Source organism: Melitaea cinxia, chromosome 1 (assembly GCF_905220565.1).
Source record: "Melitaea cinxia chromosome 1, ilMelCinx1.1, whole genome shotgun sequence".
Classification (NCBI taxonomy): Eukaryota; Metazoa; Arthropoda; class Insecta; order Lepidoptera; family Nymphalidae; genus Melitaea; species Melitaea cinxia.
The window spans coordinates 8,437,580-8,465,013 of NC_059394.1; the positions used below are offsets into that span (position 1 = coordinate 8,437,580).

Genomic DNA, 27,434 nt, shown 5'->3' on the forward strand with positions numbered 1-27,434 from the left:
CACGGGAAGAGAGGAGGTGGCTATATTCTTTACTGCCGTAGCCGTGCCGTAGGCTCTATACGAAAATTACCAATCTTAAATACTATTTAGGTAGTTACAAATATTAAAACGCTGCGACGCCAACTGATTAATTATAATATTTAATTTTTTGACCTATATCTTATATGAATACAAATCTTTGATAGTACGAAATCTAATTATTATTGTTGAAATGCCTCTGATTGTATTAAGGTAGCCAAGTAGACGCCGCGTTGGCGCAACGGCTACAGGATTGTACCTGTTGCGCTGGCGGTTGCGGGTTCGATCCCCGCACACGACAAACATTTGTATTGGCCATACAGGTGTTTGCCGTGGTCTGGGTGTTTGTGTATTGTGTGTTACGTGGGGAAAGAGGCCTATGCCCAGTAGTGGGATATTACAGACTAAAGCGTAGCCAAGTATTTTTTTATATTTCAGTTTTATATCTTTTATGTATTAATCAAATGACGTCACTATGCCCAGCGTGGGATGTTACAGGCTGAATCGTGATTCATTCGTGACAATATTATTTCATAACCCCCGACTTCCCGCGACTTCGTTTTGCCCACGATTTCGTCCGCGTGGAATAGTTACTTTGGGCAAGCTGGGGAACCTCTTCCCGTGGGTGTCGTAAGAGGCGACTGAGGGATAACACGGTTCCGCTACCACCTTGGAATTTAAAAAGCCGACCGGTGGCGGGATAGCCATCCGACTGCTGGCTTTGAAATACACAGGCCGTAGACGGGCAGCAGCGTCTTCGGTGTGACAAAGCCAGCCCTGCGGTCACCAACCCGCCTGCCCAGCGTGGTGACTATGGGCAACACAATTGAGTTCACGCATTTTTGGCGCGAACTTGTGGAGGACTATGTCCAGCAGTGGACTGTATAGGCTGTAATGATGATAATATTAGTATAGATAAATCAAATTAAATATCTATGTTGAGTGATCAGTGACAGTTGTTCTTCATTGTTATAATTTCTTGAACGATATTTGCACACTTTTATCTAATTCCATAATAGTATGAAATTCAGTGCTTAGTATTCCAGAACACACCACATGAACAAAATATCTATATCGTCGATAAAAAATTTTGCCATGAGCGACAATTACGTAAATTTAAAATACGTCATTTTACAACCGTAATGAATTTGTTTGCTAAAGCTATGTGAAACATTCCTTAATTCTAGAATTCAGTACAGTATTAACAAAAAGTTTAGTTAGGTTCAAATTTAATTGGAGCATGTTATACTATATATGGAGCATGTTATACGTATATATCCAGAACTGCCATAGGCTGAACTGACTGATTGATGTTATACTATGTTAAGATTCTTACTCGTATAATAGGTACACAGACTAAAGCTACATTTGTATACGATGTGATCATATAGGGAAATAGGGCTGGTGAATTATATAAATATTTAAATGGGTGACCTTGACAATTGTAACCAATTGTTTAATCAGAAGTGTACGGTTATAAAACATGATGTATAATAATTATTTATCAATGTTGTACATGTTAACAATAAAAAAATCACACTGATGAAAGTGAAGTCTTTACTGGGTTCTGATGTACCCAATCCATTATTTATGTTGGTATATTTTTAATGGACTTCAAAACGGAGCAGGTTCTCAATTCAACAATATTTTGATGTGTATTAACTCATAACTTTTTACTAGGTGTACCGATTTTGATGATTAATTTTTAATCAAAGGCTGGTGCTTGTCATTTAAATTTTATCGAGAGATTTTAAGATTAATTTTTAACTTAGTGCTTTTGTTACAGGTAACAGCCGACTGGTATAGCTACACACACACATATATATATAATATTTTTTTTCGACAAACACATATAAATTTTATATATATATATATATATATATATATATATATATATATTTTACCCAGATTTTTCATTATATGAATAGACGAGTGTTAACAAAAAATGTAAAGGGATAGGATAATTATATAGAATAATAGTTGATACAAATTCAAGTTTTAGGTGTAAAGTAATTAAACTATACAAGTATCATTTATCACATAATTTTAGTATTGAATGAATGTAAAAAAAAAGAACAACAGAAGAACATTAATTAGGAAAAAAAAGAAAAAACGTAAATTACTTTTAAATTAAATATGTACCCATAGTAGTAAAATATACCTTATAGGACAATGTTTTACTCTACAAAAGAAGTTACTTCAATTAAAGCTAGCCCCCTTAGTTCACAAATCAGGTTTTTTTTTAAAATCTTGGTTTTGCTCTCCTGTAAAATAAAGATTTTTGACTTGTATCACTTGTCGAAGTATGCACAGAATTTTTTTCTTAATATTGTTGTTCTTTTACTTCTTTTCCTAAGTACCTAATCTTAGGAAATTATTTTTAAATACGAATATCTCAAGACTAGAGCTTTAGAAACACGTAGACATCCGTTAAAAACGGATTTTATAAAACTCGACCCCTAAGGGGGTAAAACGGGGGTTGGAAGTTTGTATGAAAGTCCTGTTTTTGAAGTAAAAGACTTGAAATTTAAAATGTATGCTCTATAGATGGTAAGAAGATTTCTAAATAATGTATCTTTAGAAATCATCTCTCTGCTGGGGTTAAAACGGGGGATGGTAGGTTGACTCACTTATCACGAAATCTCCGAAACTATAACAGCTATAAACTTGAAATTTGGCAGGTAGGTTCCTTATAGGGCGTAGACATCCGCTAGAATGGATTTTACGAAACTCGACCCCTAAGGGGATAAAACGTGGGTTGGAAGTTTGGGGGTTTGGCACAGCTAGTATGTTTATATATAGGAGAAGACAGTTAATCATAAAAACATATATGAAATGTAAATTAAAACAATATTTCTTTTCGTTAATAGAAATAAACATTAAATAATATCTTTCATTGTAAATCACCCCGTGTGTATCCACAACCTACTGCGACTGCATTATTTTGTGATTGTTTGATTTTTAAAGCTTGAAGGGTAGTTGTGTAAAAATGTTGATTGTATTACTGTTAAATTGTTATATGCCTATTTTTGATTTTTGTCACACCCTTGAATGCTAATGTTTTTAGTTAAGATACTTTATATTTTAAATAAATAATAAGAATTAATAAATATATTTTATGGATGTTATGGATTATAGATTTTTTTAATATAAATGTTATAAGTCAAATTTATATTCAACATAATTAATTCAAAGATGAATAAACCTTAAGGCTCGGTAACGCTTATAGAAACTGCAAAGCAATAAAGATTGTATTCAACCATATAAAGCAAAATAAAAAATCTAGTCTGGCTGAAGCTTTTTAAATGCAGATATTAGCCTCGAATATTTAATAACTAAATTATATTTGAGAATATGAAGTAGAATTTTTAGTGATTCAATCATTTTAATACGAAATGAAAGGTTCCTATTTTACTGAAATGGATAAAGATCGCGGTCTAGTTAAGAGAAGTTTATAGCACTGTTAATTTAATATAATAACGATTGGTAGTTTATTTTTGAAAATAAACGTGTAGTATAATAATACTAATAATAAAAACTCTTTTTTTGTAGACCAAGAATTAACAAAATTACAAAAAAAAAACAGAAGATGAGTACAAATGGCGGTCTACGTACTTACATGAATGTATGTAAATTTTATAGCGCCAGAAATTATCCCTGTTTGAGTATTTTTTTTGTTTATTTTATATTTAATTATTTTCTTGTCCTTTAGCTTGAATAGGTTCCACCCAATGGATCTTAGAAATAATAAAGCGATAAATTGAGGATGAACTCTGGAGTAATAGTGTGGATGGAATGGAAGAATCAGTTCAGTTCATCAGTTCAGCCTATTGCAGTGCATTGCTGGACGTATGCCTCCCCAAGTTCGCGTCAGAATATGTACCATAATGAAATGGAAGAATACTGTGGAGTAATATGGTTGTTTTTGGTAGTTAGGACATCGTAAGATTATTGTCCCTTGAGCATGTAATATCCCGCTGCTAGGCAAAGGCCTATTTCCTCATGTAGGAGTAGGATCAGAGGTTAATTCACCACGTTGCTCCAATGCGGCTTGGTGGATATATTCCCTACTATGAGTAACGATCGCTATCACCTGATACACCTGTACATGATAAAAACCGGGACCGACGGCTTAACGTGCTTTCCGAGGCACGGTGGGGAGACCCACAAGAACTGCACAAACACCCAGACTACGGTAAACACCTGTATGGCCAATACAAATGTTTGTCATTTGTGGGGATCGAATCTGCAACCGCCAGCTCAATAGCAATAAACCAGTACTGTGACTGTTGCGCCAACGCGTCGTCATTATTATTAAAACATTAAAATTAATCATTCGTCATTAAAGAAAAGAAAAAAAAAAAAAAAAAACATTCATCCATGAAGTATATAAGGTATTTTTGGTGTTAATTAATTTATAAATGTAGGTACTATTTTGAATCAGGTTGATTTCGATTTCAGTAAAGTATAAATTTTAATTTGTCTCGTGACTAGTAATTTCAAAAAATTCATAAAAGTTTGTTAGTTACCGTGTATAAAGGATGACGGTAGCAGAATAGAAAGGCTGATATAAACTAATTTCGTATAATATTTTTTATCATTTTTTTTTAGAGTCAGAGACTATGATAGTATATATATAATAGTTTGTTGTAGCGTTACTTTAATTTTTTTTTCAGTTAAGTTGTACAAAATATTTCATCCTGTGACTGCGGTGACGCTTAGTGACTCAATAAGATGGCGTCGAAGAAGGAAAGCATAGTTTGTAAAAACGGACAATATTTTTTAATTGTTTAGCGTTTAATTGTTGTATTTAAAAATTGAATTTATTATTATTATTTATCGCAGTAATCTGGCGAGTCATTCTATGTTTATTTCGACTGTGACATCAAATAAACCTCGATTCAAATTACAACATAATTATAATTGGTTATTATAACTTTATTAAATATTATATTTGTAATAAAAATATCACATTTAATAAAGTAGCTAACTAATATTCATAAAATATTAACTTCTTGTTAGTTTTTATACTCATTCTAACTTAAAAATATTACAATTGTATTCGCAAACGAAAAAAACCGACTTAAATTACATCGACAAGTAAGACAACGTAAGTAGAGCAAAAAAATTAACAAACGCAATAGTCTTCACTACGATTTTCAAGGGTTTCCCTCGATTTCTTTGGGATCCCATCATCAGATCCTGGTTTCCTTATCACAACTTCGGATATCTCCTTTCCAACAAAAAAGAATTACTAAAATCTCTTTATAAACGACGAAGTTATACTTGTACACGCACACACACACATATATATACATATATACGATCGAATTGAGGAACCGCCTCCTTTTTGGAAGTCTGTTAAAAATACTTAAATTGCTTTAAATCAAAACCTATTCAGACGGTATACAGTAACAATACTTTTGGATTGAAATATAGTTACATTAAGTATTTCATGTGGAACATGATATTTTATTTTATTATGATACATGTAAGAATATAAAATAAATTACTAATAATAAGATGCCACATAAACTCATTCGAGTCTTACCGGACATCAGTATTGTCGACATTATCACTAGATAAGTATAGGTACATAATACATATAACTTAATGTTGAAGTACATCATTTTATTTTCAAAGCGTTTATTAATTATATAATAATCGTCACACAGCAATCGGTTAAACGCTGTATAGACCGACCAACCAGTTTAATTTAATTCAGTTAATTTTTTTCATTTAAATTTGTGATATGGTGTTATTGGATATTATTAATAAAATATTTTTTAGGTATATTTTATGTTTTTTGTTGTTAAAGATTCCCGTTAAGCTAGAGGAAGTTCTTTTATAAAATGTGGTATTATATAGCTTAATTTTCTATATATATGTTTATAAATAAAGAATAAAATATATGTTTAAATAATATACACACTATTTAAGGGATGTCATAGATACGGCCCGTGGATCTTAACCGGCCCTCGAGTCGTATCAATACGGCCCGCGATCGCAATGTGTCACAGAAATAAGAATCATGACATTATTCGATTCCTCTACGAAAGTTTTAATGCGCACACAAATTTTTTTTTTAAATCTGTCTAAACATTCTAAATTCAATATACGGCTCTCTGAAAAATTGAGTTTACACCCCTCACTATTTAATTAAATCTTAGGGATTATGGCCAAAATTAAAATATGCCCAGAAAATATCATAAATACTGCTAGTGTTATTTAGCTGTGATCTTTTGTATGGTTGAGTTCCTCCCCAGTCGGGTTGCTCCAGATTATAAGCAAGATATATGCTGTCCCTAACTTCAATAAATTACCAGAATTAATTATATGAATATTGAATATATTAATATATAGAAATATTAATATAGTACAGCTATATACTAAATACAATAATTAAAATATAGATAATTCAAATGAAGACATCAAAGAAGACGACGTTGAAATGACCGGAGTCTTCAGAATTAACGTGTCGAGACGCGAGTTTCCTGTATTAACGTTGACGCTAGTTCCAACAAGTTTTGCTTTGTCGTAACTCAAAGTAGAACGAATAACTTCGCATATGTTTCAAACTTGGCTTTTATATTCAATTTATTGTGTATCTACACGTTAAGTTACATTTTATCTATCATAGAATTGTCCATTTTCATCTTTACTAGTCTTAGAAGACTGTTTACTTTTTAATCTTTTTTAATGATATTCTTATAGACCCAGAAATAGAATTAATCTGGATTTGTGCTATAGTGTAAGTTTAATTCATTTGTTTGGCAATCCGGCTGACAATACGTAACCATTGAGTAACTGCATATAAAAAATAAAATAAAATAAAGAACTCTTGTTCTTTTATTATACTTTGGTACTCAAATAGTTATGAAATCTTCTATCCTCCTTATTTTGATCATTAAGAGGTAACAAGTCAAAAATGAATTCGAGGATAGTCAAATATGGTAACTAAATATAAAGTATATATTTTTACTAACCAATTTGATTTCTGGTATTTCTACATATACTCTCGGTGGGTGGTATAGTCTAGATAGAAATATAATTAATATTTAAATTAATTCATCAAAACAATAAGTTCTATCATCATTATAGAGTATGAGAGAGCAATATTAGTATATCTAAAAGCCAGCTATCATACTATCTGTGATGGTATGTCTAACCGAGCATGATAATTGTCTACACAATTTATGCGTGTTTGTACTAATGACTCGTGTTCAACTTGGACGAGTTGTAGCAATAATTTTAAGGACTATATTACTTATAGAGAAAAAAGTTTTTTTTGTGGTTAAAACTGAAAACAATATTCGATAACTGCATACACTAATACATCTAAAAGCAACGCCATTAATTCAAATGCTTGAACTAGTGTCAGCCGGTCGTAATGTGAACGCGCCCAATTAAGTCTGTCTGGATCACGATCCTTTTAGCATCATAATGCTATCAGTCCCATTGGACCAGTTTACCACACAAAAGCTTAGATTGAACTAATGACGCGCAGATAATCACCGCAAATCCCGCTTTCATTGGTAAATTTTCCTTAAATTTTTATATACTCAAAGGCATTGACTAAAACGACACATAATCACTAGCATCTATATAAGTAAAAATGAATGTTGCTAAGCGCATAACTCGAGAATGGCTTGACCAATTCGCCTAATTATTTTATGTATGTTCCTTAAGGCCCACGGAAAACTTTTAATACTTTAAAAAAAAAAATAATAGTTTTTAGGTAGTATTAACTTTTGACAGAACGAAGTCTGTCCGGGCAGCTAGTAAGAAATAAATTACCTTAATAATTTATAGCATAGTTGTATATTGTGTATTGTATAAGAGTGAAATTTATAAAATCTTTTTTAATATAACGAATTTTCAATAATATTAGAATTATTTATTGTGTCCTGTGTCATACACTGTTTCAAAAGAGCTGTCTAAAATATTAAGTATCACAATAATAATTACAACAATGTGTCAAGATATTTATACAATTAAAAAAAATTGTGGCTATGGTACTAAAGAATATAGCCACCCCCTCCAATCCCGTGGGTGTCGTAAGAGGCGACTAAGGGATAATAACAGAGTTCCGCTACCACCTTGGAACTTAAAAAGCCAACCGGTGGCGGAAAAACCATCCAACTGCTGGCTTTGAAATACACAGGCCGAAGACGGGCAGCAGCGTCTTCGGTGCGACAAAGCCAGCCCTGCAGTCACCAAACCGCCTGCCCAGCGTGGCGACTATGGGCAAAATACATGAGTTCACGTTATTTATTTGGCGTAAACTTGTGGAGGCCTATGTCCAGTGGACTGTATAGGCTATAATGATGATGATGAAAAAAAAAATGTTTATGTACAAATTGCTATTAACTGATTTGTTAAGACTTACTTCTAATAATAAGATTTAATTACAAAATATGCTAGGGCCTTAAGAGAAAAACCGAGCTTCCGCCAAAACTTTATTTTCGTTCCACTACAATGAAAATATTTATAAGCTGGTGACTGATCTAACCATTTCCCATATCCTTTGCCTCGTGTACCTTTTTCTTGACGTATCTTAAATGATTTGATATAACACTTATCTTGGGTAAAACTTTCCATTTTGGCTCTTATTGAATTGCGGCACGTTTAGGCCTTGTTGAAAATATTTGAATCTATTTGCTCACAAAGGTCTTACTTTAAAGTTTGTTAATAAATTGATACTCTTTTTTTATCCATTTATTATTTATTTACTAGCTGTGCTCACTTCGTTCGCGTGAAAATAAATAAATCTCTAAATTAAAAGTAGCCTTAGTTACTCCTTATTACATCAGTTAGATAGACAGACAGATAGACAAAAATTGTAAAAAATGTTGTTTTGATATATGTACCGTGTATACATCTATATGCTTTTAGTAAAAAGCGGTTATTTTATTATTACAATGAGTAAGTAAATAAATGATGGTCTAAGATCTGAAACTAAATCGATCTTCACCGCTCTGATAATAGAATGAAACATACCTACTTTATAATAAATTTTTATATAAAATATTAAAAATGGATTGCCTAAAAAAATCCTCAACTGACTTTTTTTTAATATTTAAAAAAGTAGAAGAAGAAGTTGTAGGGGAAGGGGAAGGGGAAGGAGAAGGGGAAGGAGAAGGAGAATGAGAAGGAGAAGGAGAAGGAGAAGGAGAAGGAGAAGGAGAAGGAGAAGGAGAAGGAGAAGGAGAAGCAGAAGGAGAAGGAGAAGGAGAAGAATGAGGAGAAGAAGAAGAATGAGAAAAAAAGGCGGTAGTGGAACTGTGTTATCCCTCAGTCGCCCTTACAACACCCACGGGAAGATTGGGGGTAGCTATATTCTTTAATGCCATAGCCACACCGCCTATATTTATATATAGATAATAAATAATAAAATTAGAATAAAAAAATATTAAGGGTCTCTTTGCCCGATATTAAAATCAATGTTTTGACTATCCAATATATTATTCCAAAAACTCTAATCAGATCTCGATGAAATTTAAATGGCTTTCGATTAAATTAAAAATTATCAAAATCGGTACACCCAATAAAAAGTTATTCGGATTTTCGAGTTTCTCTCGATTTCTCTGGGATCCTCATCATCAGATCCTGGTTTATTTATCATGGTACCATATCAGAAATATCTCCTTTCCAACAAAAAAATAATTATCAAAATCGGTTTATAAACGACAAAGTTATCCCCGAACATACATTAAAAAAATATATATAACCTCCTCCTTTTTGAAGTCGGTTAAAATTATTAATTCTAAAATATTTTAAAATAGCTGTCGGGCGATAAATCATCAGTGTGTTCAAATATTGTTGACACGTAAATTCGTTCCTATTTGTGTTATTAAACTTTATTCGAGGCGGTCTTCGGGGAGAGAATATATCTTGATGCCTGAAAATGCCGGTGTGTTCATTATTCTTTACGGAGTACCGGATTAACGCCTCTCGCGATGTTTGCTGTTAACTTGTGTTTCTTAAGTAAAAATGTATTACGACGTCTTATTATTTATGAGAAATTGTTTATTCAACTGTGTTGCTTATTACGATATTATCATTAATTATTTATGGTAGATCAGTTTTTTTTTTTGTATTGGACAGTTTAAGTTTGAAAATGAGTGGATTTCTTAGAGAGAGACAGGGATGAAGGAAAGACGGGATAGGGTTTAAATCGTTATGTTTTCCTCTTCAGAAATATATGAGACATGTTCTTTCCACAAAGTCATATGTTGTACATATTGTTCATTAAAAAAGAAATGAAAGTATTATGTTATTACTAGCTGACTCTACAAACGTTGTCTAGCTATTAAAAGTAGGGGTTGGTGGTAGGAGTGCGAAAATTTAGGGTTGTATGTATTTTTCGATGCCAAATCATAATAAAATAGGTACAAAATTATGTTAAAGAAACAAAAAAAAAAAAAAAATTTAGGCGTCTCATCTATTTTTCATACCCTTGTCATGGAAGGGTATTAAAAATAGATTTTGGACGATTTTCAGACCTATCCGATATGCACACAAAATTTCATAAAAATCGGTCCACCCGTTTCGGAGGAGTATGGTACCTAACACTGTGACACGAAACTTTTATATATAATGTGACAACGTCATAACAATAGTAGTATAATAGTAGTTATCCATATTTAGTTACTTTGTAATAGTTAAAGTAATTAAATAACCTGTTTTCGACTGCTTTATTGAATAAATGAAACGGTTATTTCGAAACGTTCTTAGAAATATTTTAAGTGCATTAAAGAAAAGCGTAAATATATGTATAATTTTTTTTTATGTTAGCCAGATTTTATTCTTTTAAAAGCTTCAGCACGTGTCCAAGAGTAAGTTAAGCTATAGGTCCTGGCTGTTATCATATTGCAATTGTCACTTGAGCCAAGTAGTAAATAGTTTTTTTTTCCATTTGGTTATTGTGAGTTTCTATATTATTTTGTAATTTGGTATTAATTTTATTGTACAGGCAGCCGCCCAAATAGCAAGAAGGGCGTTTTCAACAAATAATAGCAAAGTGTGTACATGTCGATCTACTGTACTCTATCGTCTTTTGCCACTGGACTAGGACGAGTTGAAAGTTAAGAGTTACACGTTGTCTCAACACTGTGTCAATTATGAATAATTGAAGTATCGGTAAAACTTTATGCTCCTTAACAATTGTTCCGTAGGGTACTAAAACGGTCTAAAAGACGACTCGTCCAGAACGGTCCTTTGTACTCTCTCCATATGTAATATTTTTTTTACTATCCTATGGAAATAATTCATATAATTAATCACTTTACAATCAGCTAATTTATTGAGATTTATGCTTGGTTCGGGTTTAGTTTTAAGATTTAAGATATGTGAATGACGTTTTGTTCTTTGCGACAAGAGGGAAATATACTGATTCATAAATCCATAAGAACTTAAAGTTATATATTTGAAGGAGGTATTAAGGCTAGTACGGAATGGAGAATAAGCTGGAAAATAACTTTTCGTGAAACCGGGACCGTGCTGCATAATAATTGCTTTATTCCGTATATTTGATTCTTAACATTTGAAGTTACAGTTCGTACGATGTATACGTATAATTTAAATTTATTATGAATATAAATGCGCTAAGATTTTATATTGTGTGGAGCGAGTTGTGCGGATTACGAGTATATTCGAGCGAGTAGATCGTTGAGTGCTTTTGTGTAGTAAAGCTTCACAAGCGGGACAAGCCAGTATTGTCGTATGATTAGACGTAATTAGATATAAGCTCTTTCAAACTTAATAATCAGTTAAAGTTGTTCTACCACTATTTTTGTTTACTTTAAGATACATTTAGCAAAAATTTTCAACGGCAAATACATTTTTAGTTCTAGTAATAATTAAACCGCTCATAGATGAGTCGCGCAGTTTTATGCTAGTAAATACAAGAACACATCGGTCCACTTGGTCTACAATATTTGAAAATATTGTCAAAAATTACAAATAGTAATTATTAATTTGAAAATTATTATGCACGTATAAAAATATCTACTAACAATACAAATTAGCAAGCAAATAAAGCTTTTAAAAAAGAATTTTCTTCCTTAGATGTCAGTGCTTGCTGTGAAACTGATTTCATTAAAATGAAAGTCGAGTATAGAAAGCAAATTCTGAGGAAATACTAAGGAAAGTCACAAACAATGCGTGTTTATAATATAAAGAATAAAAAACCTCATTATTCTTTTCCTTTTCTGTGATTTTTTGGAATACCTTTTTTTAATCATGTTAAAATACACGCTGGGGAACATAAAAAGGAATTTTTAAAGTCAATTTTTCGGTAAATATATTTTTTATCATTGTGACGTAGTTTGTTAAATCTATACAATAGTTTCAAAGCTTTGCAGTAATCAGAATAAATTAATAATAAAATTGCTGTGTGGCTACGGCAGTAAGAATATAGCCACCCTATCTCTTCCCGTGGGTGTCGTAAGAGGCGACCAAGGGAGAACACAGTTCCACTATCTACCTAGAAAACCTAGAAAGCCAAACGATGGTGAGATAACCATCCAACTTCTGGCTTTGAAATGCACAGACCGAAGACGGGCAGCAGCGTCTTCGGTGCGACAAAGCCAGCCCTGCGGTCACCAACCCGCCTGCCCAGCATGGTGACAATCGGCAACACACATGACTTCACGCCATTTTTGCGGTGAATTTGAGGAGGCCTATGTCCAGCAGTGGACTGTATTGGGCTGAAGTGAATAATAAAATACGTATTTACAATATAACATATAAAATACATCGAAACACTACTGTCCTATCCGTGTCTAATTAAAGTAACTTTATTGTGTCTACTTTACAACAAAACGTTGTTGATCTATTCCAGTACGAGTTTTGGCTGCGGTAAATGTTGTTGAAACTAGCGTAAAGTTGATACAGGAAACTCGCATCTCAGTGCATTGAATTGATAATGCAGCCGCATTCAACTATGTTTCGCTATTTTCACTCAATTCGCTGAGAACCCATGAAAAGTATTTCAGTTTATTTGCAATAATATTTAGTGTCACATATTATTACTATGTGTAAATAAAATAAATAAAAAACTTGCTTTTTTATTGAATTGTTTAATTATTCTTATCTTATGATTGAATTTACTGCATTTATATTTTTTATGAGAGATTTTGGTTATTGAGGATGGATTTTATTCGACAATATCTTTTGATGTATACAAAAATAGCCTATTGTCAGTGAAGTGCACTTAATTTTTTTTGTTGTTAATTTTAGATGGAAATTTTTAAGTAATAACGACAGAGACAGTATACCATATAAGATAGTATACCATAGATAGATAGATAGGTCTTTACAAGAGAAATAGAAGCCAAATAATTTTGTTTGTTTATGTGTAATTCGATATGTTGGTGCATCGGTCACATGACAAACATTTGTATTGGCCATACAGATGGTTGCCATGTATGGGTGTTTGTGCGCAGTCCTTGTGGGTTGCAACCGTTCCTCGGAGAGCACCTTAAGCCGTCAGTCCCGGTTATTATCATGTATACCTGATAGTCATCGTTACTCATAGTAAGGAATATATCCGCCAACCTGCATTGGAGTAGCGTAGTGGATTAAGCTCTGATCTTTCTCCTACATGGGAAAAGAGGCCTTTGTTCCGGAGTGGGATATTACAGTCTGAAGCATATGTGTTATTCTGTTTGTATTTGATTTCCACAACTGTGATGCTAACTGTGAACTAGGCCTAATCTTTAAACTTTTTGTAGAAAATGAGTCATTGCCCTATTAACAAAAGTAGTATATCACGAAGAAGTCGTTTGTACACACATTATTATATTATTAATATTAAATTTGTTTATACCATACAAGTATTCGACCTGGTGTGGACATTTTTTTTTGTGCTATGTTAATGTGAGGAATATTATAATATTTCCCAACCTCTAATATAAGATTTCAACATACTACAACCAGCAACTGTCTCAGTCTTAATTATGTAAAATTTCCTTTTAGTCTTTTTCCCAATACCTCATAGATTAAACAAGAAAAAATAAATCACAAAATAATCAAACATTGTTTGATATATCGCATTGTAAGTTTCTTCAAGTCAAATTGAGCATTGAGTGTAAATATTAAAATTGTGCCATTCTAATTACTGCGGTGTTATGGAAAAAGAAGATAAATAAATACTTTTGAACTTGTCACTAAATTAAAATTTATTATATGTTCAATTTATTAGCGGCACTTTTAGTATTTATTTAAAACTAACTGTGCCCGCGACTTTGTCCGCGTGGAATTTAATAAAAAATATATTGTAGAAAATAAATAAATTTGTAAAATATGGTAGGAAATACCACCTTTTTTCTTTCTTTATCTGAATTTTACTACCCGATTTTGCACACCTACAAACCTCTGCTCTTGTACGTCCTAAGGTTGGCTGGTAGAGAATGCTTTTAGCATTAAGTCCGCCTTTTGTACAATGCTTTAATGTATTGTGCAATAAAGTATTAATAATAAATAAATAAATAAATATATAAATAGCCCAAGTTACCTCTTACCATCTATCAGCTATCGGCCGGTGAAAGTCCTGTCAAAATCGGTCAAGCCGTTTCAGAGATTAGCTGGAATAGACAGACAGACAGACAGATAGACAAAATTGTAAAGAATGTTATTTTGGTATACCTATGTACCGTGTATACATCCAAATGCATAATTTAGTAAAAAGCGGCTATTTTAATATTTCAAACATACACCCCATTTTTATTTATTTGTTTATAGATAATAAATTTTGTTCAATAATAAATTTTGTTTAAAGCTCGAATGGAAATCAACTACATTTTTAATCAATTAATTAAATGTGTCTGTCCATAAGTATTTAAAACTTGAGTATAAAATTTGTAGTATAGATATAGAGTTTATAATTTTATCTCATTTACATAAAATGTAAATATTTATACTTGTTATTATTATTAGTTCAAAGTTTAATTATGCTATAATAGAATTTCTTGTACAACTTATATTTAGTATTTTATAAACATCTACAAAGATATTAATTATGATTCTAGATAGGTTCGAAGTACTTGAAATACGCATATTCGTACCCTAAGACTATCAAAATCAACATTATTTACTGTAATCTCCACTGAATGTTAATTATTATCAACCTTTGGTTCATACCTCGTAAGCTTAGGGATATAGAAGCAGTATCTCATTGGGTTTGTTAGCGAACTTTCGGGGTAAGTAATTTGCAACTGAGGGATTCAATTAAATCGTGGTCTAAGATTTTGATGCTTCGTTTAATCTTTACTAGTATGTAAGAAAAGACCAAGCTTTTTAATTTTTAAGATAAATTAAATGAGAAATAAATAAGGTTATTTTTAAATTTTGGTTTTCATAATATTTTAAAAAAAATATGTTACGGATAATTTCTCACACTAACATGTATAAGAATTTTTGACATTAACTATAATGCTATTTATTTTAAATTTTAAGCAGTTCTAACGAAAATCTCTAAAAATCAGTAGATAACAATTTCACTAAAAATCTTATATATAAAATTCTCGTGTTGATGTTAGATGTTACAATGTTAGTTACCATACTCCTCTGAAACGGCTGGACCGATTTTTATGAAATTTTGTGGGCATATCGGGTACATCTAAGAATCGGCCAACGTGTATTTTTCAATCCCCTAAGTTATGGAGGGCGGGGTTAAGGGCGGTTAATATATGGTGCATATATGGTAAAACAACGTTTCCGGGGTCAGCCAGTATTATTATATATACAACGTGCTATTAAACTGGCGTCCGTTCATTTAACTGCGATATTTGAATCGATATTACGAGTATAACTTAATTAAGCAACACATTTGCTCTAATGCTTTAATAAAAGTAATAAAATTAATTATTAAATAATCATTATTTATAAAATTACCGTCGTTTGTACGTTAGTGTCGTTTCAATGACAGAGTCATGGTAGTTTACAGAGTACTTTTTTAACCGATTTCCAAAAAAGGAGGAGGTTCTCAATTCGACTGTATTTTTTTTTAATGTATGTTACATCAGAACTTTTGACGGTGTGGACCGATTTCGACAATTTTTTTTAATCGAAAGGTGGTGTGTGCCAATTGGTCCCATTTAAATTTATTTGAGATCTAACAACTACTTTTTGAGCTATATCTAATAATGCGTTTTTAGTTGACGCTTTTTTCGTCGACCTACGTTGTATTATACCGCATAACTTTCTACTGGATGTACCGATTTTAATAATTCTTCTTTTGTTGGAAAGGAGATATCCCTAGTTTAGTATCATGATAAGGAAACCAGGATCTGATGATGGGATCCCAGAGAAATTGATGGAAATTCTTGAAAATCCGCAATAACTTTTTACTGGGTGTACCGATTTTGATAATTTTCAATTTAATCGATAGTTGATGTTTATCATGAGGTCACATATAAATTTTATTGAGATCTGATAACTACTTTTTGAGTAATCTTTGATAACGCGCAGTTACTTGACTGTTTTTTCGTCGATCTACGTTGTATTACTCGTCGATGTAATTGAAGTCGGTTTTTTTTTCGTTTGCGAGCAAACACAATTATTTGTACTACTGTTTCATTTTTGTACGTAAGTATAATTTACGGCTATTGTACGCGTATTGCCATAAACAGAAGAACGCCTATTTTATGACACGTTGTATTATAATATCTTTCTTTTTCTTTTTTTTCTTTTAGCCCTTTTAAAAAGAATTTATATTTAATATATTTTTTTAGTATTTACAACATATACACACGGTCATCGATTCCTAAAGTAAGCAACTTAATGCTTGTGTTAAAGGTAATAGCCGACTGGTATAGCTACATTTTTTTTTCGATAAACATACATAAATAATAAATATACTCGGGGTCGGGAGTATTTTTATGAAACTTAAAATTTATATTTGAATTTGTAATTAACTTTGTCGACTTTTAGTAGAATAACATTTTAGATATTAGTTTTATATTTAAATAGTTTAAAACTTCACAACATAAATTTAATCTTTGTATAACAATGATCAAAGTTTCTAGTGTTCATATAAAGACGTTATATTACCGATTTAAACCGATTTCAAAAAAAGCACAATATCCTCAATTACAGTATATTTTTATGTGCCTTACCTCATAACTTTTTGCTAGGCGTACCGTTATTAATGATTCTTTTGTTAATAGAACTGGTGCTTATCACGTAGTCTCATTTAAATTTGATCAAGATTGAATGAGCACTTTTTTATTATCTCTAATAATGCGTATTTAATTGATTGTTTTACCGACCTCCTACGCTGTATTATTTATTGATTTACTTGAAGTCGTTTTTTTCGTTATGCGAGCAACCTTTCTTGCTATTAAAATGTACTCTTTTTCGACTAATGTCCTTAAATGTTAAAAGCTTTGACTGAACTCAATTACGAACCATATTACTACACATTACACAGAGACGTATTTACCTGTATCTATGTATATATTTAAATCATTATTGTCATCGTTTCACTACATAAAACCTATAGCATTTTATTTTTTGACTAACATTAATAGAATATATGTATACATTAAAAACCACGATTGTCATCAATCATTTATCTTGCAGCTCTAACGTCAGACAATTAGCTAAATAACATGGTTCACACGCACATATGCAACATTTCAGTTAATTAGGACATATACATAGAAGTTGTATATATATATATATATATAGAAGTTGTAAAATTTCATTTTTTTGAAATTCTCTATGAATCTATGTAATCCGTGGACCATGGCGCCTACTAATTAAATTAAAATAATTTATAGTCACCGTACTGACTGTGAAAGGTTATAAACTTATATCGTAAAATCACGCATTAAATACGGAACTAGCTATTTAATTGTAATAGTATTTTCAGTAAGACAGTTAAAATCTGTTTTTGTAGTAAACAAATTCTTATAATAATAATAATAATAATATATTTATTTCGGGACTAGCCCATATAGTGTTAGTAATAATTTTTCTTATAATCTAGTGTTAGTACAATTACAAAGTATAAACTATAAAAAATACATTTTAATAATAATCTACGTGTTAGGTACACAAAACTTAAAACTAAACTTACAACTAAGTTAGTAAAACTTATAAATGTAATATAATAATTTCTTCCTATGGGACCCCTGTGCTAAAGATTATAGTTAGCAGAAGGAGCATGAAGCTGTACCCAGCGACAAAATAGTGGGGAGTCCCATCGGTCGGCCAAGACGTTCAGGATGGTGTTCGATGCTCCGCGTACTCGCGCCCACAACGACGCGCACCGCTTTCTAATGATCGCGTGGAAGCAGTCGGTGCGCGCCTCGGCGAACATAGACGACGCGCTACAGAAGCGCGGCAAACCAAACAACATCCTGAACGCATTGTTGTACTGGACACGGAGTGCACTGTATGCTCGCTGCGTGAAATCGACCCACAGACCGCACGTGTAGAACGATTGACAGTAGGCTTTGAAAAGTGTTATTTTGACTTGTTTACTACAGCGCGCAAATCTGTGAATCAACATGTTACAGCGAACAGACAGCGCCCTACGCTCTCTTTCAATGTCCACCGTGTCTGTCAAGCTCTCAGTGACCCAGTGACCCAGATATTTGAATCGGTCAACTCTTTTCAGCTGAGAGCCCCCTAGAGTAACACAAGTTACTCTCCGTTGTCTCCTCGCGCCCGTCGCCCGAAAAACCATGAACTCGCTTTTCAACGCGTTATATCTGAGTCCATGAGCCACTGCGTACTCTTACTCTTTTATACCACACATATCAAATAATAACAACATTTGAGTTATGGAAAGTATATAATACATAGAATCTTCTAAGATATTTCATACCTTTGAAACGTTTTATATTATTAGAGATTTATTTTTCTAATGTTGTTATTATAGAAGCAATTTCAAGTCGCACAACATTTGATGTGGACAATATTCCGTAAAGCGACGTTCCTTTCAGAATCGTGCAAAGCGCAGGTGTGTCATTAGGTATCGCAAGAATCGAGTTAGGTCTGCTGTCCACAGAAGCTTAAGCTTTAACTTTTACCTAACGCCCTCAACAATCCTACCGAGGAGAGAAGACAAGCTTAAGCACTTATTATACCAGTAATATATTTTCGTTGTTACTTTAATACTATTTAATGCTAACTATACGATCACATGTTGTAAATCATCTCACCGTTGATTTTTCAAAGCTAAAAAACTATTATATGCTTCATATTCAATGGCGCATGCACCGTGTCGCAAATTAATTGTATAATTGATTGTTATAGCAATATTTGTTTAAATACAACACAGCATTTAAGAAATCAACAGTGCATACCAAAAAAAATAATAATAATCTGTTACCCGAAATTATTTGCTTGCCTGTACTCATATGAGGCCAATCTGAAAGTTAAGTGCCGACGAAATAGTTACGTTATTTCATTAGAAAGAATAAAAATTGTATACATTGATTATTATATAGATAGGAAATTTGGAGTACAGTTTCCGTGGTCTGCAGACCTTACCTTCGCTCAATTCGATTAAAAGTTTCTCAATAATACAAATAATATCAGTTACGAATTTAATGTCATATCACATACAATGTATTTCGTACTGAAATCATTCACTTTAACCGTATACATTTTATAGGAAACATCAGAATGTGACTCATCGATTAAAAACTTTATACATTCCATTAATTTGGTTATTAAATAATATATTTATAATGAAAATAATAAAGAGTGTTGAGTAAATGAAGATCCAGGTTTTATTTTTAATGAAAAATCAGAATTTAGGACGTTCTCAGTCCCAAAAACTTATATTACTACCACTAATATACGAGTATATGAATTTTTTTATACAACTAGGTCGGCAAACTTATAGCCCATCTGATGGCAAGCTGTTATTGTAGCAGCTACGACGTAGCCTATTGACACGAGCAACGTAAGCATGTTGTTGACCCTACCCGCAATTCTTTCCAGGAGCTTTGGCCACCTTACTCAACACAGGAGCACAACACCACTTGAGTGCAGTATTATTTAGCTGTGATCTTCTGTAAGGTTGAGATTCTTCCCCAGTTGGAGCAGCCCGCTACAGATTTTAAGCATCATACATCCTGCTCTACCTGCATAAATATGTTTGAAATGAACTGAACTATAATAATCTAAAAATATCAGATCGCTGTAAAAAACAAATAAAAATGTATACTATCTTAGTGCATAAACGATATATATAGTGCATAAGGGATTAAGTTAGAGGAGGAGATTTAAGAGTTTAAGGGCTTGCCTTTGTGTGTGATAAAAATGACTGATCAACGTAAAAATATTTTGAATATTCATATTTTCAATTTTCTGTTTTATCTGTTTTCATTGGTTCATCATTATATTTTATATTGTTATTGTAATCACAAGTGTTCCGCTTATTTAAAAAACATACCATCAGTTTCCACGTAGGATATAATTTAAATTAGTCATCGTGATTTATGATGTTATGTTTTAGGGTTATTAAAAATGTCAAAAGGATCTTCAATGAGATCACTTTGTCGTCTGAAATAATATTATAGTCGTGATTGATATTTATTATCTGCTTTGCTTGTCTTATACCATTATAAAAGTTATTTAGTAGAAACTTTTTATTAAGAATAAATAGTTGTCTATGTGAGAACTTAATGTTAAATCATTCCTATTTCCTGTTATCGCTTTAGTTGAATAAACAATTTCCTACAAATAAAGTACATAAAAACTAATGTTTGCCGATTATAATGCAATACTAATGACTGTTTGATAGAGAAGAATTGTTTACTGTTTGCTTATTGACAGTCCGCTTCCACGTAACATTTTGCAATTTAAACGAAAACTAAATGTCATTATAGATACGCAAAATGTTCGTACTTGATTGTACGGATGTCCACAATAAATCCTTAGAGTTTTTATTTAATTTTTTTTTTATATAGCTTCTTGCATATTTAGAATAGAGATTTTGAGAATATTTAATAATATTTGTCTTGTTACCCTTCTCAATAAGTTATGCCTTAAAGATTATCGCAATAAAAATTATGTTCAATCAAATTAAATGGTTCTTCATCACGTTCGTCGTTCCTCGATTTAATAACTTTAATGTTTTCATCGTCTAGACGGTTTTTTTTTCTTCTAATTTTATTCGACGAGCCGAAATTTACTAAGGAGGATTTGTAGGGAAAACTCGTAGACCTCGTAAAAACAGATGAAACAATGTTTGCTCAAGAATAGTTAATTTCCCCGAGTAGAAATTTTTTCATCTTCCTTAGAAGGACCGGACCAGGCATGCCTGATCAGGACTAGATAAGGCATGTAACGCAGATGATTGGTCTGGACCTGATCAGGATGAGATGAGATTTCCTGATCGGGTCCAGATCAGGAAATCTCATCTCATCCAGATCAGCTGGTTCGGTCCGGTCTTTTTAAAAACACGAATGTATATTCTTGAATAAAATTGCTTAGCAAAAAATAAATAAATAAATAAAGCGAATTGATATTATAAATATGTTACTTAACATAATTATTATGATATGTATTTTCCGTTTATTTTTTCCAACGTATTATTTATTTATTTTTTTACTTTAAATATTAATTATTTTAATTTATTTTTATGTTATTAATTAATTATTATTATTAATTAAATTTTATCTATTAACTTCTAATAATTAACTACTAATTAACTATTTCCTATTACTTACGACTGCTCCACTGTGTAGAAATAGACTCCCTGCTAGACTGTCCTGATAACTGCATATATATTAAGTGCACTTAAAAACATTGATAGCGCGATTCAGGCTCAATTCGCGTAATTTCTTTCAGGCTATCCTGATCTGGACCAGACCGGGTCCTGATCCAGTATGCCTTACCATACTTGATTATATTTTACATCAGGCTATCCTGATCTGGACCGGACCGGGTCCTGATCCAGTATGCCTTACCATACTTGATTATATTTTACACCAGGCTATCCTGATCTGGACCGGACCGGGTCCTGATCCAGTATGCCTTACCATACTTGACTATATTTTACATCAGGCTATCCTTGTCTGAACCAGACCTGGTCCTGATAGAGCTTGCCGGATCTGGCATGCCTCATTCTATCCTGATCCGGTCCAGATACATGATCTGGTTGAGCCTGACCTTTTTTCTAGTCGGGTCCTATTGTGAAATGATCTGTGATTTGCGTGTTTTTGTATTAACTTCTGGTTTGTTGAGTTTTAAAGTTACTATTTCAATCGAATCAATATATTACAATTCTGTTGAGCACTTATAATCAAGACTCTTAGATTGAATACGCTTGTAGCGTGAAATTTTCCAACATCTCTTTGAGATTTCTACGGTTTAAATTTACATCGAATTCAATTTTCTGAGATTTTCCGTGATACAAGCTGGCTTTCTACATAGAATTAAAATAGGACCTAGTACAGCTAAAAGTATTTCTATAGATATTTAAAAGTTTATCACATTGATTTTAAATTAAACTTAAGTATCGATAAACTGACTTGTTGTTGCTACAAATACTAAGGGTCATCATAATTTTTGTTATAAGGTCCAAATTGCGGGAAACCCGGAATATACAGAAACTTCCAACCGTGTGGTTCATCTAAAGCTAATGTTTAATTCTTTTTAGCTTTTTTACAGGAGTATGTTAAATTTGAAGAGTGAACCAAGTTGTGTACTTGTAATGTAAATTATAATTACATAAAAACGTTCGCGATGCGTTGCTATATATTCAGGGGAAAATTAGTCTACAGTCACGTAAAAACACTTGTTACACAGTCAGAGAAGACAACGGGCATCAATCACTTCTGCGCCATGTTTAGATTGCCCAAATTAAGGTCGTTAGTATAAGATCCTCTTTTTCTTAAGAAAAATAATGGTTATAACTCTTCTCTAATATTCTTTAAGACAATTACGTGACAGGGACATAAAATGTCTTTCATAGTTTTGTTTTATTTATGGCTTTCTTTTGTTTATGGTGTATAGTCATTTAAGAACATTCTTATATACTTATCTAATGCATCGTATTGCTTTCAATGTTCCTCTTCCACGTATTAATTATTCTATTAATTATTGATTACCACGTATTAATTATTCTACTAATTTTTTTAACACATATATGTGTTGAAAAACATTCACTTTTAAATAAATTTTATTTACTTGGGATGATATAAGATAAAAATCTTTACAAATAGCACTATTTTTTTATATGACTAGATTAGCTGACTATCGTAAGGCTCACCTGATGGTAAGCGATTACCGTAGCTTATAGACGTCTGCTGCATCAGATGCATCGCAAGCGCGTTGCCGATCCCTCCCCATTTCCCCCGAGGAGCTCTGGTCAACTTACACAGTAACAGGAACACAACACTGCTTGAAAACATTGTTGTTTAGCTGTGATCTTTTGTAAAGTTGATGTACTACACCGGACAGTCGGGATGCTTCATATTTTGAGCAGGAAATTTCTTATATTTATTAAAGAAAAAGAAAATCCAAAACTTATCGTTAAAAATAATAAAAAGAGAACCGTATCAGGGGGTTACAATTATTCTTTGATGTGTGATATTATTAACATTAGGTACTACCTGCCAGAACGTTTATAATACCATGATTATTTAATTCTAAATGTGTTTTTTTTTTTTTTTTTTTTTTTAGAAGTGAAAGTTATTATAGTAATATCAGATAATTATTTCCAATCTCGTTTATTAAATCATCCGATGAGTAACGGCAGACGATCAACTAATTTTCCGCCCAATCACTTAGACCATGAATGAGCGAATTTCCTCAAATTACTGATAAACTTCCAAGTTATTTGATACTAATTTTATTCGATTTATACTGACTTTTAATAAATACATGAACAATTAAGTACGGTGACAAAAGCTCTTAAATTAATATTAATTTCATTGCTTTGCCATTTAATTAAATTATTATAAAATTGGATGACGTCAATCGATATATTTACGGCCAAGCGTTAATTGGATTAATGAATCCTTTTGCAGAGCATGCTATCAGCGTAATTATAATTAATTGCCGATAAATACGACAGCGTTAAAAAATAAAAATGTAAAGACTATTTTTTGTGACATAATTCACTTCATCAGGATTAAAGCTCTCTACGAATTTCGCTTGAGTACAGCAAATTCACCGCAACGCTAAAACGTTACTGTTTAGTTCAGGCTTAAAAAATAAATAGTGTATTTTTATTGAATATTGCAGCATATTTACAGTTTTCAATTAAAAAAAATTCACAAGGGCGAATTTATCTTTTAAAAGAGATCTCTTCCAGTTAACCCATGATGATGAAAAATAATGTAGTGCAAAAAAAAAAAAAAAAAAAAGAGGAAAGAAAATGCATAGAAATAAATAAATCTAATATCTAAAAAAAATCCACAGTTGATTTCTGACGACCATTACCGAAAACTCTAAAACACCCATTTATCTACTTATTACAAATTAATAAAAACCTAAAAAATTAATACTTAAGACTTAAAAAAATAAACTTTTATTCCTTTTTTATTTCTAGGGAATGCATGTTAAAAGTACTTACCGTATTCGACAAGCTTAGCTTTAATAGCTTAGGTTAGGTAAAGATAAGCTTACAAGGTGGCGAATGCTAGCGCGACCCCTCTCGCCCCACCCAGGCGGATGACTGCTAACACGTGGTGGTTTTTAGTCAGTAGGAGTCTGACATAACCCTCTGGCGCCCCCGCGCTGGAGGGTATCCATGATGGATTTTCCCCACGTAAAAAAAAAAAAAAAGGTAAAGGTAAGCTTAAGATAGTCTTTCTTAGAACACATCAACACACGCACCGCTATGCCGTGTTGTGCAGTCTGCACCAGCGCTGGCAAACCGGCAGGGCACATTATAAGGGGGTAATATTGTCGTCCCAAAAAGATAGGAAAAACTGTGGGGCGTAACTCAAACACTCCTTGTAACCATCAAGCTGTGGAGAAAGATTCGGTCATGTCGCCGTTGTACCTCTCCTCTTCATCCCAACGCAATAGAGCGCTCTATAATCAAAGGAGGCCGCAGCGCGTGTGGCCAATCGTGGGGGCATCGCGGTTACATGCTAACGCGATTCCGTGGCGTCGAACTACGACGTTGAGGGCACCGCTGGTTTTTAGTGGGTAGTCCGGATCCAGTCCGCATTCTGTCCCAAACTCAGGTCAGTGCGTAAAGACATTTTCCAGCATAGAAAAAGTCTTTCTTACGACATTCTTCAGAACGACTTAATTAATGGATGTATTTAAATTGTTTGTTTTGTGTTTTTCATTTTATATATAAATATGTAATATTCAAAACAGGGTCAAATAAGAGAAGAAAAAAATCAGGAATGTATATGTCATTTGTTTTATTTTTTGTAACAGTAAGTATTATAGTGTACATTGTACAGAAATTATCAACTAGATACACTTTTGCAAAGCCCGTTGACTCTCCGAATGTAATCTTTACATGAAATAATTATAAAAATAAATAAATGAAAAGGTAGCATATAAGTTAAATTAGAAGTTAATGTTTTTGCATTTCTAAGACAGTACCTACACCTGTTAAAGCTTAACCAGAAAGCACGCTTTTTTTATAGAACAAAATAATGAAAGGCCTAAAAAATATGTAAATATTAGCGACTATTAAAAGAAACGGTATATTAATATTTACAAAGTTAAGCAAGAAATGTTTTGTATCTTCAATATCACATTATTGACACGCACATACAGCCGTAACAACTTTTTATTGTAATAACTTAATTGTGTGTTGCCTATATATTTTTTTCACCCATTATAAAACTAAGTTAAACTCATAAACCATCCGTTTCATTGAAGTTACTTAAAATTTGTAGCACAATAAATCTTTCTTTTCTTTCTTTTTTGGATTAAGCTCCAATCCTTCTCCTACACGGAGAAAGAGGCCTATAGTAGTGGGATGTAACAGGGTGAATGCGATGCGAAATATTTTTTTTATTTTATTTTAAAGCATAGGTAAATGAAATTTGTATCTGAACAACATTCGTTGATTGATAAGCAGAAGTTGTTCTTAAAAATTGTATATTCGTATGTAATATATAATCTTAAACATCATAAACTGCTTTAGATATTTAACGTTAGTAATATACACAGCTTAACACGTATCTTATATAAACATTTACTATTTGAATAGGTAGAGCCTAAATAATAGGAAGTACATGAAATATTTTTTCGATTATATGTTCTATATAACTTATAAAACTATGTACAAGTTAATACTAGTTATTATCACGTTACGCGCTGCTTAAAAATAAATTATAAAAAAGGTCAAATATTTTTTTTTAATATTTTTTTTTGAAATTCTTTAATTAAAAACTTATTGAAAAGCTAAAGCCAATAAAAATCTTACTATAGTTTTAAAATAATATTCTGGATATTAATATTTATGTTGGCGGTTATTTAAAACTTACAACAAGATTGTATAACATTTACATACTAAGTAATAGAAATTAATTAAAATTTTGCGTAAGAAATAATAATAATATTATTCTAGAATAACTGACAGTAATTTATGACTCGACAGCACGGTTGAGGATTAATATAATATTGCTGAATAGTTTTAAAATAAATTATCTAATAGACTTATAAATGTAACAATAAAAATTGTCACTTTCAATACTGATGCGCTGTTATTTGTAACGATTATTTTACCATCGTTTGAGTACCATTTGTTCGCCTTGTCTAGAACTCGATTGCTCTTTTCAGTGTTTTTTTCGTCGAAATCTTCATCATATATTTCTGTTCCATATTCGTCTTCTGAAACGATCCTTTCATCTGGGTACTGAAATATGTGCCTGTCGTTACCCGGAATTTCTATAAAAAATAATTTCAAATAAATAAACTTAGTTGAAACGTGGTTTTAAAATTTGATTATTTCATATACATATATAGCTTTATCATACCATATAGTCTTATTTTACTTTCAACATCCCCTAAGGAGTTCTTTGCTACGCATATGTAGCTGCCGAGATCTTCCCTCCTAATGTTTTTGATCGTCATAGACATTTCAGCTTCAAACATAGACTTTTGTCTGACAACCATCTCATGATGCTCCGACGGTATTATCAGTTCACCTGCGGTACAATTTATTACTTAAAAAACATTTGTTTTTAAATCCAATATTAGAATTTCATCTTTCCTTCACCAACTTTTATGAAAAATGTAAAAACTTTGGGCAGACACCTAGAGTTTTATATCCGCTTTATAATTTGTTTCTTTTATATTCGTGATGCTTTACCAAGTTAATCATAATCCTATTAACGTCAATATAAATTTCGAAAACAAGCATTTTTTTCTTTTATTTACTATTTACTTTATAAAATTTGTATTATTTGTCACAAGTAGGTAGTTAATTAAAAGTGGCTTATTACACCGATTTATAAAATGACGAGTTC

At 32.0% G+C, this 27,434-nt stretch overlaps 1 protein-coding gene across 1 annotated transcript in view; it reads right to left on the reverse strand.

The window, feature by feature from the left end:
• Nucleotides 1-22,297: 22,297 nt before the first annotated feature.
• LOC123661448 (lachesin-like) overlaps nt 22,298-27,434 on the reverse strand; it is a 72,117-nt gene continuing 66,980 nt past the window's right edge. Inside the window, exons 7-9 of the mRNA XM_045596438.1 lie at nt 26,943-27,113; nt 26,651-26,853; nt 22,298-22,411 (exon numbers count right to left, since the gene is read on the reverse strand). Of these exons, the coding sequence (XP_045452394.1) occupies nt 22,298-22,411; nt 26,651-26,853; nt 26,943-27,113 (488 nt within the window). The remainder of the gene's footprint in view (nt 22,412-26,650; nt 26,854-26,942; nt 27,114-27,434) is intronic.